Source organism: Callorhinus ursinus, unplaced genomic scaffold (assembly GCF_003265705.2).
Source record: "Callorhinus ursinus isolate GAN/ISIS: 27379988/994484 unplaced genomic scaffold, GSC_fseal_2.0 scaffold9, whole genome shotgun sequence".
Taxonomy (NCBI): Eukaryota; Metazoa; Chordata; class Mammalia; order Carnivora; family Otariidae; genus Callorhinus; species Callorhinus ursinus.
The window spans coordinates 46,909,085-46,929,853 of record NW_027397071.1 but is presented as its reverse complement, the minus strand read 5'-3'; the positions used below and the strand labels follow the sequence as shown (position 1 = coordinate 46,929,853).

Genomic DNA, 20,769 nt, shown 5'->3' with positions numbered 1-20,769 from the left:
TGTCTCCAGCTTTATTCTTTTCTAAGATTACTTAACTATTAGCTCAGGGTCTTTTGCTGGCCCATACAAATTTTAAGATTATTCTATTCTGTGAAAAAATGCCATTGAAGTTTTGATAGGGTTTGCACTGACTCTGTACATTGCTTTGGCTAGTGTGGACATTTTAACAATATTGACTGTTCCAATCAATAAGCATGGAATATCTTTTTATGTATTTGTATCTTCAATTTCTTTCATTAATATCTTGTAATATTCAGTATACAGATCTTTTACCTCCTTTGTTAAATTTCTTTCTAGGTATTTTATTTATTTAGATGCAATTGTAAATGGGATCATTTTTTAAATTTCTCTTTCTGAGCACTGGATATTAATGTATAGAAATGCAACAGATTTCTGTATATTAATTTTGTATCCAGCAAATTTACTGAATTTATTTATTATTCTGATAGTTGTTTGGTGGCCTCTTTAGGACTTTCTATATATAATATCATGTCATCTACAAATAGTGACAGCTTTACTTCTTCCTTTCCAACTTGGATACCTTTCATCTCTTTTTCTTGATTTATTACTTTATCTAGGACCTACAATACTATGTGAAATAAAAGTGGCAAGAGTGGACATCCTTGTCTTTATCTTGATCTTAGAGGAAAAGTTTTCAGCTTTTCACCATTGAGTACATATATTGCCTAATTATGTTGAGGTACATTCTCTCTATACCTGCTTTGCAGAGTTTTTAACATAAATGGATGTTGAATTTTGTCAAATGCTTTTTCTGCATCTATTGAGATGATCATATGATTTTTATCCTTCATTTTGTTAATGTGGTGTATCACATTGATTGATTTGTGAGTACTAAACCACCCTTGCAATCCCTGGAATACGTCCTGTTTGATCATGATCTATAATCCTTTTAATATATTGTTGAATTTGGTTTACCAATATTTGGTTTAGGGTTTTCTATCTATGTTCATCGTAGACATTGGTGTATAATTTTCTTTCCTTGTGGTGTCCTTGTATGGTTTTGGTATCGGGTAATGCTGGCCTTATAAAATGAATTTGGAAGAGCTTCCCCCTCTTCCTTTATTGGAGAAGTTTGAGAAGAATTGATATTAATTCTTCTTTGAATGTTTGGTATAATTCACCACTGAAACTGGTTCTAGAATTTTGTTTGTTGGGAGGTTTTTGATTACTGACTCATTCTCCTTAATAGTAATCAGACTGTTCAGATTTTCTGTTTCATCAAATTCAGTCTTGATATGTTGTTCATTTCTAATGATTTGTACATTTCTTCTAGGTTGTCCAATTTGTTGGCATATATTTGTTCATGATATTCTCTTATGATCCTTTGTTATTTCTGTAGTATCAGTTGTAACATCTCTTTTGTTTCTGATTTTATTTGAACCTAATTTTGTTTATTTGAATCCCCTTTTTTCTTGGTGAATATAGTTAAAGATTTGTCAATTTTGTTTATCTTTTCAAAAAACCAGCTTTTAGTTTCACTGATCTTCCTTATTATCTTTTCAGTCCCTATTTCATTTGTTTCTGCTCTAATCTGTTTATTTCTTTCCTCCTACTAACTCTGGGCTTCATTTGTTCTTTTTCTAGTCCTTTGAAGCATAAAATTAAGTTGTTTGAGACTCTTTTTGTTTCCTGAGGTAGGTATTTATCTCTATGACCTTCCCTTTTAGAACTGCTTTTGCTGCATCCCACAAATTTTGGTATATTTCCACTTTCATCTGTCTCAAGGTATTTTTTGATTTCTCTTTTGATTTCTTGACACATTAGTTATTCAGTAGCATATTGCTTAATTTCCACATATTTTTGAATTTCCAGTTTTCTTTGTATAATTAATGTCTAGGTTCCTAACATTGTGGCTGGAAAAGATGCATGATATGATTTAAATTCTCTTCAATTAATTAAAACTCATTTTGTGGCCTAACATATGAGCTATCCTGGAAAATGTTCCATGTGTACTCGAGAAGAATCTGTATTCTGTTGCTTTGGGTTAGTATCACCCTTTCTGAGGCTCCATTCATTTTTCCTCATTCTTTTTTTCCACTCTGTTTTTGGCTTTTATAATCTCTATAGATCTGTCCTCAAGTTGGCTAATTCTTCCTTCTGTCAGTTAAAATCTATTATTTAGTTCCTCTAGTGAATGTTTAAAGTTTTGATTACTGTGCTTTTCAACTCCAGAATTTCCATTTGGTTCTTCTTTATAATTTTTTTGGTACAACCCAGAAACTGCATTTTATTTAATTAATTTTAATTGAGCTATAACTGACACATAAGATTGTATCCACTTTAGGTGTACTACATAATGATTTGATATATGTATATATTACAGACTGATTACAATAATAAGTTTATTTAAAATCCATCACCTCAGGGGCGCCTGGGTGGCTCAGTCAGTTAAGCATCCGACTCTTGGTTTTGGCTCATGTCATGATCTCATGGGTTATGAGATCAAGCCCCATATGGGGCTCTGTGCCCAGCAGGAAGTCTGCTTGGGGATTTTCTCCCTTTGCCCCTCTTCCACTCACTTGCTCTTTCTCTAAAATAAATAATAGATCTTTAAAAAAATAAATTATTTTTTTATTTTATTTATTTATTTGACAGAGAGAGAGACAGCAAGAGAGGGAACACAAGCAGGGGGAGTAGGAGAGGGAGAAGCAGGCTTCCCGTGGATCAGGGAGCCTGATGCGGGGCTTGATCCCAGGACCCCGGGATTATGACCCAAGCCAAAGGCAGACACCAAATGACTGATCCACCCAGGCGCCCCTTAAAAAAATAAATTAATTAAAATCCATCACCTCACATAGTTACAAAATTATTTTTTGTTATGATGAGAACTTTTTTTTTTAAGATTTTATTTGTTTATTTTAGAGAGAGAGAGCATGAGGGGAGAGGCAGAGGGAGAAGAGAATCCTAAGCAGACTCCATGCTGAGTGGGGAGTCTGATGTGGGTCCCTGACCATGACCCGAGCCAAAACCAAGAGTCGGACGCCCAAGCAACTGTGCCACCCAGACGCCCCATGATAGAACTTTTAAAATCAATTTTCTTAGGAACTTTCAAATATACAATACAGTATTTTTTCAAGTTTTTATTTAAATTCCAGTTAGTTAACATACATTGTAATATTAGCTTCACGTGAACAATATAGTGATTCAACACTTCAAGGCAACACCTGGTGCTCATTACAAGTACACTACTTAATCCCCATCACCTATTTAATCCATCCCTCCACCTACCTCCCCTCTGGTAATCATCAGTTTGTTCTCTATAGTTCAGAGTCTGTTTCTTGGGTTGCCGCTCTCTTCTTTCCCCCTTTATTCATTTGTTTTGTTTCTTAAATTCCACATATGAGTGAAATCATATGGTATTTGTCTTTCACTGACTGACTTATTTCACTTAGCATAATACTCTGTAGCTCTATACATGTTGTTGCAAATGGCTAGATTTCACTCTCCTTATGGCTGAGTAATATTCCACTGTATATATATACCACATCTTCTTTATCCATTCATCTGTCGATGGATACTTGGGCTGTCTCCATAATTTAGCTATTATAGATAATGCTGCTATAAACATCGGGGTTCATGTATTCCTTCAAATTAGTATTCTTGTATTCTTTGGGTAAATACCTAATAGTGCAATTGCTGGATTGTAGGGTAGCTCTATTTTTAACTTTTTGAGGAAGCTCTATACTGTTTTCCGGAGTTGCTGCTCCAGTTTGCATTTCCAACAGGACAAGAGAATTCCCCTTTCTCCACATCCTTGCCAACAATAGTTGTTCCTTATGTTGTTAATTTTAGCTATTCTGACAGGTGTGAGGTGATATTGTAGCTTTGATTTGTATTTCCCTGATGATCAGTGATGTTGAGCCTCTTTATCGATATTTTCTGAATTGGATGTGACAGTCATCATACCTCTTTTTACTTCTTTAATCATGGTCTCTTTAGTTCTACAAAGATATTTATAATGATTTCTTTTAAATCTCTTTTTGTTAAATCTGATATCTGTTTCTTCCCACGGTTTCTATTGCCTGTCTTTTTTCTTGAGTATGGGTCATATTTTTCTATTTCTTTGTATGCCCTATGTTTTGTTGGAAACTGGAGAGTTTGATAACATATTGTAGCAACCCTAGGTATGGATATTTTCCTCCTTTCTAAAACTTGTAATTTCTATTTGCTTGTTTGTTTAGTGATTACCTAGATTACTTTTGTGAGATCTACTTCCCCATAATGGGTTGAACTGTGTTCTCCCAAAGAAGATATGTTGAAGTCCTAACCCCCAGTACCTCAGATTGTGGAAATAGGGTCTTTGCTGACTTAAGTTAAGATGAAATCATTAGGGTGAGAACCCTAATCCAGTATGACTGATGTCTTTATAAAAAGGGGGAAATGTGGACATAGATACACATAGAGGTAAGACATCATAAAATACACAGGGAGAATACAATGTGAAGACAGAGGATTGCAGTGATAGATCTACAAGCCAAGAAATGTCTAGGACTACCAGAGTCGGAAGCGAAACAAATCCTTCCTTATCATATTCAGAGGGTGCATATCTACACTAACACCTTGATTTCAGACTTCTGTCCTCCAGAATTGTGAGACAATGAACTTCTATTGTTTTAAGTCTTACAGTTTGTAGTACTTTGCTAATGTAGTTGTAGAAAACTAATATGCCCCCTCCCAACACCCCCACACAATGTTAACCCTCTGATGTTGCTTCTCAGGGATAAGCAGCTTTGGGTATCCCCACAGCCATCCTGGGATGACAATGGTACGGTTAGGGCTCTCTACTACTCTTGACTACACTCAGCTGTTAAAACTTCCCTAATTACCGGCTGATTGCTCTAGTTTTCAACAATGCCCTGGGGCACAGATTCTCTAAACCAAATAATTGTGGCTGCTTCCGGAGACTAACTTCTGAGGTCAATGTTTGGTATTCTCACTCCAAAATGCTCCTCCCAGCTGCCTTATCCCCACATTCCCAGTTAACTAGCTAGCCTACAGTCTAGGGTGTATCTTCATTGAACTAATTATCTTTTTTAAAAATCCATGAATCTAACTCAATTCCCTTTCACCAAAACCTCCACTGTATTTGAGTGTACTCTTAGGTTCAAACTTCCCCATGCTCTGTTGCAAATGAAATTAGTTCCTTTTGGAAGACATTAGGAGCTATTTGTTTTACAGCTTACTTCTCCCCCTAGATAAAATCTCTGCACCATGGGAGTGGAAACAATGGGAAGCTTCCCTATGAGTGAAAACCTCATTCTAGATGTTGAATGCTCCATAGAGGGGGCAGAGCAGTAACCTGAGATATTCTCAGCTTGCTTCTCCTGACATGGAACCATTACCTCATGATCCAGGGCAGGACCTCAGTATTCTCAGTGTGCCACACTCAAGGTAGAGTTCATCAGTAGGGATTGGGCAGAAGAAAGGAGTCCATACTTCTCAACTGTACTCACCCAGAACTTAGCCTCCGCAACAGGCATTTGGGGGCAGGATGAGAAATGCTGAAGTTCTGCTTTGGGGAAAGAAAGCCCTACATGTGGGAGTTAGGGGAAAGGGAGCCCTGTGCTCTTGGCTGCAAACAGTCTAGAGTAGAATGTATGCCTTGTTAAGCTGGGAAGGAAGAAGTGGTGGTCTTGGCTCAAATACCACAACTTTCTTACTAAATTGTCATAGATTTTCTTAAATGATTCTTCATTTACTGTTTGCCCTTAGGTCTATTCCCTGAGGCATTAAATCATTGTTTTTAAAAAATAACTGTTACCAGTTTCACTTGAGCTGGGCATTGGAGATCTTCATGCCATCATGCTGGAAAAGTTGAACTAATTATCTTTTTAAAAAATTGTAGGAAATACACAATGCAGAAAATTTATCATCTTAACCATTTTTAAGTACTTTCACATTAACTACTTTGACATTGTTGTGCAACCATCACCACCATGCATCTCCAGAACCACTTTCATCTCATAAAACTGAAACTGTACCTATTAAAAAAATAACTTCCCTCTAATAACCTTTCTTGGGATCCATCATTCTACTTTCTGTCTCTGAATTTAACTACTCTACATATCTCATCTAAGTGGAATCATTCACTTTTGATTCACTTATTTGCCCTTTTGTGACTGGTTTATTTCAATTAGCATAATATCTTCAAGGTTCATCCATATTGTAGCATGTGTTAGAATTTTGTTTCTTTTTAAAGCTAAAAATTTTCTATTATGTTTGTGTATACATATATATCAAATTTTGTTTATTCATTCATCTGCTGATGGAAATTTGGGTTGCTTCCACCTTTTAGCTATTGTGAATAATGCTGCTCTGAACATAGGTGTACAAATATCTGTTCAAGTTTCTGTTTTCAATTCTTTTGGGTATAGACCAAGAGGCAGAATTACTGGGTCATGGGTAAGTCTAGTTTTAACTTTTTGAGGAATCACAATACTGTTTTCCATAGTGGCTACACCATTATACATTCTTAGCAACAGTGCACAAAGTTTCCAAATTCTCTATATCTTCACCAACATTTGTTATAATCCATTATTGTGTTTTTAGCTATCCTAATGGGCCTTAGTTGTTATCTCATTGTAGTTCTGATCTCCATTTCCCTAATGATTAGTAATGTTGAGCACTTTTTCATGTGCTGTTGGCTATTTGTATATCTTTTGGAAAAATATCAAGTTCTTTGTCCATTTTTTATTGGACCACATATTTATTTATTGCTGAGTTGTAGAAGTTCTTTGTATAGTCTGAATATTAACCCCTTATCATATATATGATTTTTAAATATATTTTCCTCATTCCATAGGTTGCTTTTTACTGTGTTGTTGTGTCCTTTGATGCACAGAAGTTTCTAATGTTTGATGTAGCTCATTATACCCATTTTCTTCTGTTGCTGTATGGTGCTTTTGGTGTTATATTTAAGAAATTATTGCCAAATCCCGTGTCAAAAAGTTTTTCCCTTACGTTTCTTCTTCTTCTTTTTAATAGATTTTATTTATTTGAGAGAGAGAGACAGAGAGCACTCACAGGAGCACACGTGAGGGATGGGAGAAGAACAGAGGGGGAGGGAGAGGGACAAGCAGTCTGCGCTAAGCATGGAGCCAGACTTGGGGCTCTATCCCAGGACCCTGAGATCATGACTTGAGCCAAAACCAAGAGTTGGACACTTAACCAACTGAGCCACTCAGACACCCCTCTTCTAAGAGTTTTATAGTTTTAGCTGTAAGGGCTTGATACATTTGGAGTTATTTTTGTATATAAGGGTCCTACATCATTCTTTTGCATGTAGATATCCAGTTTTTCCAACACCTTTGTTGAAAAGACTGTCCTTTCCTCATTGCATAGAATTGGCATCCTTGTTGAAAACCATTTGAACTTATATGTAAGGGGTTATTTCTGGGCACTCTAGTCTATTCCATTGGTCCATATATCTGTCTTTATGCTAGTAGTGCACTGTGTTGATTCCTACAGCTTCATAGTAAGTGTTGAAATCAGGACGTGTGAAACCTTCACCTTTGTGGTTCTTTTTCAAGATTGTTTTGACTTTTTGGGGTCTCTTAATTTTCCATATCCATTTTAGGATGGATTTTTTTATTTCCATAAGAAATGTAATTGGGATTTTGATAGGGATTGCTTTGAATCTGTATCTTGTTTTGGGTAGTACTGACATCCTAAGAAATATTCCAGTGTATAAACAAGGGATGTTTTCCCATTTATTATCGTCTTCTTTCATTTCTTTCAGCAATTTTTGTAGTTATCAGTGTACAAGTCTTTCACTTCCTTAGTTAAGTTTATTCCTAAGTATTTTATTCTTTTTGATATTATTGTAAATAGAAATCTTTATTCTTAATTTTCTTTTTGGATTGTTTTCTTTTTGGATGGATAGAATCCAAAACATTGTTGCTAGTGTATAGCAACATAGCTGATTTTTGTGTGTTAATTTTCTATACTACAACTTTGCTGAAGTGATTAGTTCTAAGTTGTTGTTGTTTTTTTTCTTAAATGTGGCATCTTTGGGGTTTTCTACATATAAGATCATGTCATCTGTGAACTGAGATTTACTTTTTCCTTTCCATTTTGGATGATTTTTCTTTCTTCTTCTTCACTAATTGCTCTGGCTAGGAAACCCACTTCTCTCCTGAGAAGTAGCAAAAGTGGGCATCTTTGTGTTGTTCCTGATCTGAGGGGAAAAGCTTTCAGTCTTTCATCTCTGAGTCTGATGTTAACTGTAGTTTTTTCAGAATGCCCTGAGGAAATCCTTTCTCTTTCAGATTAGCTAAATGGTTTAAAAAAAATTTTTTTAATAATGAATGGATATTAATTTTTTTCAAATGCTTTTTCTTTATCTGTTCTGATGATCTCATAGATTCTCCCCTCCCAGTCTATTAATATGCCAAGTAATATTGATTTTTAAATGTTGGAACAACCTTGCATGCATTATCTTCAGTTGGTCATGATGCACTATCCCTTCTACATATTGTAATACCATATAATATGTATGTATTGTATGTATAATATATCCATAATACATATAATATATACACAGTAATATATGATTTTTATGGACTGAATGTTTGTGTACACCCAAAATTCATGTTGGCCCCCTAATTCCAATATGATGGTATTGGAAGGTAGAACCTTTGAAAAGTAATTAGGTCATAAAGGTGGAGACCTCATGAATGGGATTAGTGAGTGCCCTCTGAAAAGAGGCCAGAGAGTTAGTTAAATGTCTTTCCACCATGTGATACATTGAGAATACATTGAGGATATATTGAGAAGTTAGCAGTCTGCAACCTGGAAGAGGGTCCTCACCAGAACTCAACCATGTTAGCATTCTAATCTTGGGCTTCCAGTCTCAGAATTGTGAGAAATAAATTTGTTTATAAGCCATCCAGCCAATAGTATTTGTTCTAACAGCCTGAGTTGACTCAGATAATGGTACATGTAATATATATGCAAATATATAGTATTCATTTATTAAAATTATATTGGCTTATTTTCATTTTTTGGCTATTATAAACAAAGATGCTATAAAAATTTGTGTACTAGTCTTTGTATAAACATATACTTTATTTTCTCTTGAGTAGATACCTAGAAGTGGAATGTCTGGGTGGTATAGTAGGTATATATTTAACATTGAATAAACTGCCAAAGGGTTTTTCATTTTCCATTCCTACCAGCAGTGTATGAAAATTCTGGTTCCTCCACATTCTTGCCCACATTTGGTATGATCAGTCTTTTAATTTTAGCCATTCTAATAGGTGTTCAGCAGTATCTCAGGGTTTCAATTTACATTTCCCTAATGACTAATGCTGATCATCTTTTGATGTGCTCATTTGCTATCTGTATATGTACTTTGTTGAAGTATTTATTCCAATGTTTTGTTCATGGGGCGCCTTGGTGGCTCAATTGGTTAAGCATCTGCCTTTGGCTCAGGCCATGATCTCAGGGTCCTGGGATTGAGCCTCGAGTTGGGGGGTGGGGGGTGGTCTCTGCTCAGCAGGGTAGTCAGCTTCTCCCTCTGTGCTCATTCTCTCTCTCAAGTAAATAAATAAAATCTTAAAGATCTTAAACATTTTTAAAAAATGTTTTGCTCGTTTTAAAAATTAGGTCGTTTTAATATTGTTTTGAGAATTGTTTATATATTTTGGATACAAGTACTTTATCAGATATATGCTTTATAAATAATTTTTCCCCCTGTATGGCTTCTTTTTTCATTCTTTTAGCAATGTCTTTCAAAGACCAGAAATAGCTTTCATTTTGATGGAGTCCAATTTACCAATTTTATCTTTAATGGACTGTGTTTTTTTGTGTCATATCTAAAAATATCATTGCCTAGCCCATTCAGATTTATATATTACATACTTGTCTGTATATATATTATACTTTGATTAAAAGTTTTAAAAATTCAATTCTTAGTTTTCTAATGAGATAACTAATTTTGTGACAATTTATTTTATATTTTCTAGGGTACACTGCAAAGAAGAATGGATGTTTACTTTACTATCTATATTATAGCTAGGTTAGTTATTATTAATACCATAATCAACTAGTTCTTAAGGTCATGAGTAGACTTTCCTCACTCCACTCTAATGTTCTCATGATTAGTAATGAATTATAGGAGCCAACAGCCAATATTGTGCTTTAAGATATGTTATGTGGTAAAGACTTAACAAAATCAATATATCGATATTAGAAGTGAGTTGGTTATTTCAAAGCAGTATATTTTCTACCTTTAACATTTCAGTCAAGTTCTTTATGGTGCTATTTTCAAATAAACTCAGAATTCTAAAGAACATTACCTGTATGACTGTCCTTGGGGTAGAAATATTCATTTTTTCTGTTTTTATCTCAGGTAAAACTGTCAAGGTTTTTGACATAGCCATTCTGCTTTGGTTTACACCAACATATCCTTTTGTTTGACCTCCTTTTACTGTGTTAGTAAAGCTAATAGATTTCTTTGGCTGTGGGCCAACGCTCCTATATCAGGAAAAGAAAACATAATACAAAGGATCCATGATTGAAGGAAAATTAACCAACAATAAAAAAGCAGACTTTCATTTAGAAACATGGAAACAATCTGAACATATAAACAAGAAAAAATAATAGCTACCTGAGAGCTCATCATGTGTAAACAGAGTTCTAGAATGTTTACATGCATTCTGTCACTTTTTCCTTGCAATCCTTAAGAGGCTGCTATAAATATCATTTTATATAAAATCACAGAGGCTTAAGAGGGAAATATTCCTCCTAGAGTTGAAATTTGAAGCCAGCCAGTCCAATCCAAAGTCTGCACTGATTTCTCTAGGTCTTAGTTTCCTTATCTGTAAGATGGGGATATTAAATAGTACCCTATTCATAGATTATTATGAGGATAAATGGATTAATTTGTATATTATGGTTAGGAAGTCCCTGGCACATAGTAAGCATAAGTGAGTGTACGGTACAGCTAATAGGCAGAACGAAGCATGAGCATTGTGTTCCTGCCTGAACAATTACATAATAATTTTTAATAAGAAGATAAAATCAAAATGTTTGCATCCTGGAGGAAAAAAATACGATTTTACTTTTGTACCCTCTGCAAATTCCTAAACACAAAAACCTACCTTATCATTTCTTTGTTCTAGTACTCTGATCATACTATGGATTTCTATAAAACAAGGATGATCTTCCTTTAGATTATAAAAAGGAAATCTGTTTCCAAAGAAAACATTTTGTCTTTTATTATTTTTAAATTTTTATTTTAAGTAGACTCCACACCTAACATGAGGCTTGAACTCATGACCCTGAGATTAAGAGTTGCATGCTCTGCTGACTGAGCCAGCCAGGCGCCCCAAACCCCCAAAGAAAATATTTTAAATGGTACTTTTACTTTTCAAATCATAAAAGACCAGACAAGAATGAAATATTTTTAAATGACAATCATCAATCCACTTTTCACATTTTATTTTTCTTCATAGCATTTATTACGACTTGACACTTTGTTCCTGTTGTCCATTCCTTTACTAGAATGTAAGCATCTTCAGGGCAAGAACTTTTGTCTTGTTAATTGCTACATTCCTAGAACCCACAACAGTACCCAGTATACTGTGGTCACTAAAAAAGTATTGTTTAAATAAATGAATTTCATTCATGTGGTATTTCCAATTTATATTCTTTTAAAGTATGTTACTCTCTCCTCCCTCCTTCAATGTCTAAATGACTTTATCTTCAACATCTCTAAGAAAATAAGATCAATCAGGTAAAAACTCCTTAAATTATTTCTCCATTGTCATTATATTTTTCTTCTATATCCTACAAACTCATCTAAATTTATCGTTCTTTCTTCTTTCAGTAAAAGACTTGCCATTCCTATCTAAGGCTAATCTTTCTACCTGTGCTCTAAAACCTGTTGGTTGTACTTTCTCAGGGACTTCTGTCCATCAATATTTCCCTATCTGCTACATATTATTTCCTATCTTTTCCCCTGGAGCATATAATTATGCTCCAGTCATCCCCTTAACTTAAAAATCCTTCCTTTATGCCTTCCTCTATGTGTTACTTTATCTACCCTTCCTTTCATAGCTCAACTCTTTAAATATTAGTCAATACTACTACTTCCTTATTCCTCTTATCTGACCCATAATTCACTACAATCTAGTTTTACCTCCCCTCTCCTACCACATAGTGACTTCTTTCATTAAAATCACCTAGTCCTTCAACTTGTCAAATCTAAGGGACTCTTTTCAGTACTTATCTTTGTAGCATCTGACAGTTGACACCTCCCTCTTCTGTGACACCACCATCTCTTATTCTTCAACCTCTTTGGGACCTCTAACCATCTGACCCTTCCATTTTCTATTAGTACCTTTTAGGTTTCTCTTCTTTCTCTATTTAATCCAGAATCCACAATTCATCAATTGAATCACTCTTTTACCATTACCTTCAACTTGTATTTTCTCTTTCCTTGACATTTTACCCTCCTATTCTTAAAAAACTAGTCCTCCCATTCTATTTTTCCTTTATTAGCTTCCTCCTTTGAAGATTACACTTAGGCTCAAACCTCAGTTATTTGTTTGTTCTCTCTCTCTCTCCACACATACAACACACACTATCCCTGAGTAAAGTAACAAAACCTATGGTTTCAATGACTACTTATATTCCACCTCCTTATGGCAGTCTGCCATCAACACCACCACCTCCTTTCTCCCTTTCCCTGAAGATTTTATATCCTAAATGACTCTCTCTCTCTCTCGAATACTACTTCTGGCATAATTCCTGAGTATTTCAATATCCATTAAGGTAATCCTTCTAATACTATGGCTTCTTAGCAACTTGAACCTTTCTCACATACATAATCTTGTCCTCCTTGCTATGTCAGCTACTTATTCCCGTGGTCATACATTTGATCTTGTCCTTAACAAAGTCAACTGTCACTTCCTATTTTTTCAGCTTATATGCCCTCTTTTTTTTTTATAATGAATTTTCTTGGGTAGCTTACGCTCTCTCTCTCTCTCTCTCTTTTTTTTTTTTTTTTTTTTGGGAAACAGAAACCCCATGAGGTGGGGGGGGGGGGGGGGGGGGGGGGGGAAGGGGCAAAGGAAGAGGGAGAGAGAGAAAGAATCTTAAGCAGGCTCCACGATCAGTGCAAAGCCTGATGTGGGGCTCGATCTCACAACCCTGAGATCATGACCTGAGCTGAAATCAAGAGTTGGACGCTTGACTGAGCCACCCAGGCGCCCCTACACCCTCTTAATACCTAATTTCAAACAGCTCTATTCAACTTCCTTCAACTCCATTATCACCTTCAAGCCCTTGATTCTATCATATTTTACTGCTTCACCCACTCCTCTCATGCAATCTCTCTCTCCTGAGCTTAAGGTTAATAAATATAATCCACAGTTGATTAGGCATATCTCAGAGATACTGCAAGTTCAGGTCAGGCTACCACAATAAAGCAAATATCACAATAAAGTGAGTAAAATGAATGTTTTGGTTTCCCGGTGCATATGAAATTGTGTTTACACTATACTGTACTCTATTAAATATGCAATAACATTATGTCTAAAAATACAATGTACATACCCTAATTAAAAAATACTTCATTGCTAAAAAATGCTAACCATCATCTGAACTTTCAGTGAGTCATAATCACTGATCACAGTTCACTATAACAAATATAATAATAAAAACGTTTGAAATATTGCAAGAATTACTAAAATGTGACAGAGCCACAAAGTGAGCAAACGCTATTTGAAAAATGGTGCCGGAAGACTAGCTGGACACAGGGTTGCCACAAACCTTCAATTTGTAAAAAACACAGTATCAACAAAGTGCCATGAAGAGAAGTACAATAAAATGAGGTATGCCTGTATTGTATATAAAATCCTTACTTACACTCTCATCATCCTTTTTCTTTTTTAAATTCACTGTACTTGCTGGCAAAACCAAAACTTTGATCAATTCCAATTACTTCTTACCTTTGAGCCTACATCTGTATATTAACCACATTTCTATCTTCTGTAAACTTGATGCCTTACCATTTGCCACACACGTTTAGGCCCAACATATCTTGTTCTGGACAAACTGATATGCTCAAGTCAATGTGTCTTGGTTTCCTGCCTCCCTTGTCACCCCCCCTCCCCTCCCAGGGGCACAAATTCCCAATGTAAACCAGTCTATCCCCAACTGCCTCCCTTGTCAGGCCCTCACACTCTGGCCCACTATATACCTTCCCTCATCACCCTATAACCAGGTACCAGACAATTAAGGATGGCCCCTATGTTCCAGAACCCACTGAAATTATTCAAACTAGCCAATCTTAAGCCTTCTTGCCATGCCTCACCTGTACCTTCCCACCAAAACCATGAAAAAGAAAGGCCCACAGTTCTTCCCTTTCCCTCTGCCTGATGACTGACCCCAGTGCTTCCCCATGTAGCCCCCTGTGGCATTGCCTACCCTCTCCTCTTGGTAACCATGAGTAATAGACTATTTTTTTCAATGGCAATCATCTGCTGATCTGTCGATCCTACTCTACTTCAAATTTTCTATTAATATGCTATATTTTAATTCAACCTGTACAGCTAAATGAAGCTGGAGAAAAAACATCCAACCATGATGCCAGGTCTCATTTTAAATTATGGATCATTAACTTAAAGTGTTTTTAATGAACCAGCAATTATACTGTATTTTCTTGGTTCACTTTTTACTATACCTTCTAAGGTCACTATTTCATATTTCTCTCTTCTTGAATATCAGCATCTACTCCCATCTTTATTTTCAGGTGATTAAATGAGAAAACTGAGCTAATCAAGTAACTTTCAAATATTCCTACTGTCACAACTATGCACCTGATTATATCTATACCTACATCCTCTATTTCTCTCTCATTACTCTGGTTGAATTACTTATGATTCCAGCTTAGGTCAATTCCTCTACTCATGTACTAGATTCAATTCCTTTCTGCCTATGCAAGGACATTGCTCTAGTAATTCTCTCATGCTTTTCTTGCTCTACTGCATTATTCCTTTTAGCAGGTAAACATGCTATTATTTCTCCCATCTTAAAGAATTTCTTTTGATTCTGTCTACCTCTCCAGCTACCATCCATTCATCTTTCCTTTAACTATAGCAACTACTTTGAAAGAACTGTCTGTACTTATTGTTTCTAATTTCCCTCTGTATATACTCTCTTGAACCTGATCCAGTCAAGTTTTAGCCCTTATCATTCCACCAAAAGAATTCTTACCAAGGTCTAGTTGCCTCTACAATATTAATTGCCAATGTTCTCATCTTACTTATCAGCAGAATTTACCCAGCTGCTTTTTTTTTTTTTTTTAACTTGGATTGTAGGATACTTCCCTTATCTGGTTTTCTTCCTACTTTTTCTGCAATGTTCATCCTTGGACATCTTCTGTCTACACTCATAGCCTAGGTGAACTCATCCAATGCATGATTTAAATACCATCTATTTGACTCCCAAATATTTATCTCTACCTTTCCTCTGAACCCTAGGCCCATATACCCACCTGCCTACTTGACATCTCTGACTCAAAATTAGCATGCCCAAAACTGAGCTCCTGACAATCTCACCCTTACCTTGTCCAGCAAACCTACTCTTCTAGCGGTCTTCCCCCACTTTTGTTAAAAGTAATGTTATTCTTTCAGTTGCTTGGGTGAGAAAACTTCAAAATATATCCTGAATCCAGCTATTTTGTTATCACCCTTGTTGCCACCATCCTCATACAAATAACTATCCTATCTCTCTTGGATTGTTGCAGCAGCCTTCTAACTCTTCTTGCTTAACCTCAATCCCCTGAAATCTATTCTCCACGGATCAGCCAAGAATGATCCTTTAAAACACAAGTTAGATCATATCACTACTCTGCTTAAAATCCTCCATTTGTTTACCATCTCATTCATAGTAAAAGTCTAAGTCTTTACTATGACCTAAAAAGTTCTACATGCATTGTTAGATCTCTGACTTCATGTTCAGTACTCTTTCCCTTGTATACTTTGCTCTTGTCACACTGGCATCCTTTATATTGCCAGGTGTATTTTCCTATTGTAGCCTTTGCCCTTGCTGTCCCCTTTGCCTGAAATGCTCTTCCCAATAAATGTACATGTTTAGCATCCTTTCTTCAGGTCTTTACATAAAACCACCTTCTTAGTGTGGCCTTCCCTGACTCCCCTATCTAAAAATGTCAAACACTCCTCTCAAATATTTCATAAGCCCTTGCTTTATTTTTCTCATTAGGACTTACTAACAAACATAATGTATCTTTTACTTAAATATCTTATGAATTAGTTTTCTCTCCTCCACTTAGAATTTAAGTTTCATGAGGGTAAGGATTTGGGGCTGTTTTGTTCCCTGCTGTATCCCTAATGCCTACAATAGTACTAAACATACAGTAGCTGCTTAATGAGTATTTGTTGAATAAATAATCCCTAAATCATTATATCTATCTCAAAACATGCAATCTTCATATTCAGGTGTTTACCAGCCTACTGGGTGGCTCCAGCTAAACGTCTATAAGACATCTCAAAGTGAATAGATACACAATGAAATATCACATTTACTATAAACCAGTTCTTCCTTTTTTACTCTCTATAGGACCCAATTAGAAATGAATTAGTGAATGATGTTACATTTATCAATTAGGTAGTTACTGGGATCTCTTGAGAGAGCATTATCAGTGAACTCTCCCACATCTTCGCACTGTTAAGTTCTATGGGAAAGAACCATGTTTATCATGTCAACAGTTACAGCTCTAGCTCTTAGCACTCTGTCTGACAGAGTAGGAAATCCGAAAATACAGACCATTTTTTGAAAGAAATTGAAAGACATGCCTGTAGCCAATTATGTGAGAAATTTATGATACATCTCTAACTGTATTAGAAAATATGTTTTCAAAAGAGGAAAATTAGAGAAGGTTTGAGATTTCAGGAGGTAACCACTTTGAAAACCACTACACCTGAAAACAGAGTCATCATACAAGTGGTCATGTAAAGGTGTATGTACATTATTGAGTTTTCCAAAGCAGGGACCTAATTTGTTTTGACTCTTGTATCTTCATTATCTAGGGCAATAACTGAAAAATATAAGGCATTCAATTGGTATCTATAGAAAGAACTCCTGATAATCACTTCCATGAAAATAGGGGCAAATGACATTAAAAACATGCTATACGTACAGAAATCTCACTATGAAATAAATAATCACAAGAGGAAAAGTAGGTGTGGCTTGTGAAAGTTTCTGTATTAGTCCCTTATTTTAGTGGGAAGATGGTAATTCCAATGTAAACCAAATAAATTTCTTCCATTCATTCGAGTTATTTATAAAACACTTCCTGTACATAAGGCCCTGTGCTATACACTGGCAGGGATACAATATGAATCAGATATGAACCCTAAGGAGCTTATAGTCTAATAAAAGAGCTAAAACACATACATGATTATAATGGAAGCACAAAATTTTATTTGCTGCGAAAGAGTAAAGTGACCTGAACCATGCTTCTGAAAAATTTAGCTGTATGCAGAAACATACTAAAAGTAAGACCATTAATTAGATGCTATGGGAATAGTCCCAGATGAGAAGTAATCAAGGCTTAACATGGGGTGGCAGATGTAGAAATAAAACAAATACAAAATATACCTCTGTTCAGCATGTTTATTTATTTTTTGCATTTTGATGCTTTGACATCAAAGAACTTGCTGATCCTGGAGGGACTGCTCCTCCCAAGGCTAATCAATTCCTAAACATAGTAAGGGACTCACCTGCCAGCGCCCTTTCGTATGCAAATCAACCAATCCAGAGCCTAAACCCTTAACCAACTCCTTTTATTGGGCTCTCTCAGAGATCTCACTTTCTGGGCCATTACCCACCTGCCCTAATCACCCCTGGAACAGGAACCAGACAACTAGATACTCCTACGACCAGAGCCTTTTGAAATTATCCAAACGAGCCAATTCTAAACCTGCTTATTCTGCTTTGTCTGTTCCTCCCACAGAAACCACAATAAAGGTGCTTGCCCATGTTTTCCTCCAGCTTGTTCTACCTCCTGACTGGCCCTTCTGCTTTCCCAGCTGGCCTCCTGTGTATAGTGTGGCATGCTACGCCTCCTGTTCCTATGGATCTATGAGTATTTAGAAAAGCTTCTCCCCTCATAACAGTCATTTCCATGTCTATAAAACATATCTCAAGTACCCTTAAAAGATAGCAGACACAGAACTGATAGGACTTACATAACAATGCCACTTAAACCTTAAATTTCAAAGAACTTCCACCTATATTTTCTAATTCAATTCTTAAAATAACTTGTAAGATACTTAATAGTCATATTTTACAAGTAAGAAAGCTTAAACTCAAAAGTCAATTTAAATGCTCAAACTCGTCCAATAATTCACAGGCTATTAATCTGTACATTAAAGTTAATAATAGTATGTATCTTGTAAAGTTAAGGTGATGATTAAATTAGTCCTTACTTCTAAGTAAAGTTAGAAGTAAGAAGTTAAATTGTAGACACGTTCATGTTAGGTATCAGTGGTATCTTGGTGGAGCTGTCTGGTGGCAGTTGAAAATGCAAGAGTAAAGTAAATTTGAAGGAACAGAAGTGAGAGCTAGAGATTCAGATTTGAGAATTTTTGCATGGAGATGATAATAAATGAACAGAGTCCCCAAATAAAAACCTAAAGGCACAAAGAGAAGGTAACAGAGCCAAAGGAAGAAACTGGAGATAGTAAAAGAAATCAGAAAAGAGGCATTGACTTTTGACTTGTGACTTTTGACTTATGATTTTTGACTTTTGAAACCTTGTGGTCACTCATTATTGACCTTTGAATAGTTTCTGTACCAGAAGTAGAGACAACAGACTGCAAGGGTTAAAGAGTGAACATAGACGTTTCTGGTCCAACAGGTAAAGACCACAAAAGTCACTAATCTTATTTTTATCACAAGAAAAAGGCTTAGCAAACTGAAAATCAACACGTCTTTTTAGATCCATCAGATCAGTTTATAGACAAACCACTAGCCAGAAAGCTGGACAAGCAGGAGAAAACAGAGAATCACAACTTACAGACACTCCGAATGGGGCCAGGGAATGGTAGGAAAACTTAAAGGGTAATTGACTAATTGCAGGAGACTGAGTGTAAACTGATTTGAAAGATAAAATCTCCCAGGGCCCAGCCTCATAGAGGCCTACCATGACACTCATCAGGCTCTCAGGAAGAAGATCAAAGAAAAGCACCCTCATAATTCCAGCAGGGGGATAGGCATGACCATTCTAAAATATACCCAGAATGTTCAGTTTTTCTTAACAAAGGTCTACTCTCAAGGAAAATTATTTTAGCAGAGCCTCATCAACATGTGGGAAGGGAAATACACAACTCCAAGTCCCCCTAGACCTCTTGTTTCACCCAAGGAAAAAAATCTGAGAAACACTTATGAAGGTCACAGCCCAGGGTCAAAGGCCAACTAAAAGACTAAGACTTAATTACAGGATTATGGAACACTTCTTCTCCAACCAACATCTTACCACCACACCACCAGGTCTCCAGTACAATAACAGGGGATTGAAATGGGAAGAACTACAAAGCTCAGACTCCATGATGGAGTCTCTAGGGGAACCTAAAAAAAGAGACAAAAACGAGGACACTAGAGGAAATTGAAGCCTCATAAACGTACTGCTACAGCAAACACAGCCTAATCCCTAGCCAGATAAACACAAAACCTCACACTAAGGGCTTATTTACCTCAGTTCATATTACCTGATGCAACATGTTCAGCTTTCAACAGAAAATTACAAAGCATATCAATGGGCAAAAAAGAAGTCTGAAGAAACAAAGCAAGCATTAGAGCAGACTAAGATTGGCAGAAATTTTGAAATTGTCAAGATTGGGAAATAAAATAATTGTGAGTAATATCGTAAGGACTCTAATGGAAAAAAGGTGGACAGATAACATGAAAACTCTAAGAAAGAATCAAAAGGAAATGAATGAACATGTAAATAAGTAGAATAGAGGAACTATTAAGTAGAATAGAGTGGTGGTTTTTACCACAAGGGGAGATTGTTAAGCTAGTGGGAAAGATCTAATACAGGAAAAATTAGAGAAAGTGGAAAATTGATAAATACATGTTTTATGGGATCCTTTCTGAGATCAGCATTAAGTCTTAAAAGGAGGAAGATGAGAAATAACATATTAGGTCAAATCAATGGTTGTAAACATTGAAGTCTGTGAAATTTTGCTTTAACTGGATAACATGGCTATCTCAAAATATGAAGGTTATACTACTTCCCATCTCCCACCTGATTCTTTCTTCAATAGGTAGTCTCTTAGGAATTTGTCATTATTTAAGAAATTCCCAAGAGAATTCAGGAATTCAACTTAATTTTACTTTGAGATTTCCATACCTACAAGTAAAAACAAAAACCAGACAGGATGCACAGTAACCAATATCACTGAAGTACATCATTCATTCGTTCAGTCAGCAAATATTGAGTGCCTTCTTCATTCAAGGCAATAGCAGTGAACAAAACAAAAATGCCCCATGGAGTACCATAGTTTGGGTGAAGATGCACTGATGAACATGTATATTATACATCGGGTAGGGATAAATTTTATGGATAAGCTGAAACCAAGGTTGAGGAACTGGAAGTGCTGGGAATTAGAAGTATTATTATTTTATGAGGGGTGGTTAGAGAAGGACTTTTTGATAAGATGACATCTAAAGGAAATAAGTGAGTCACGACACTATCTGGGGGTACCATATTCCAAA

General features: G+C 35.9%; 1 protein-coding gene across 3 annotated transcripts in view; it reads right to left on the bottom strand.

Annotated features, from left to right (window-relative positions):
- Positions 1 to 20,769, bottom strand: part of DNAI4 (dynein axonemal intermediate chain 4) — a 91,666-nt gene that overhangs the window by 69,046 nt on the left and 1,851 nt on the right. For 2 of the 3 annotated variants that reach the window (XM_025871784.2, XM_073896569.1), the window contains exon 2: positions 10,320 to 10,497. In XM_025871784.2, coding sequence (XP_025727569.2) covers positions 10,320 to 10,497 — 178 coding nt within the window. Of the gene's footprint in view, positions 1 to 10,319; positions 10,498 to 10,630; positions 10,821 to 20,769 lie in introns of those variants that run through there. The other variant, XM_025871785.2, reaches the window with a different exon arrangement.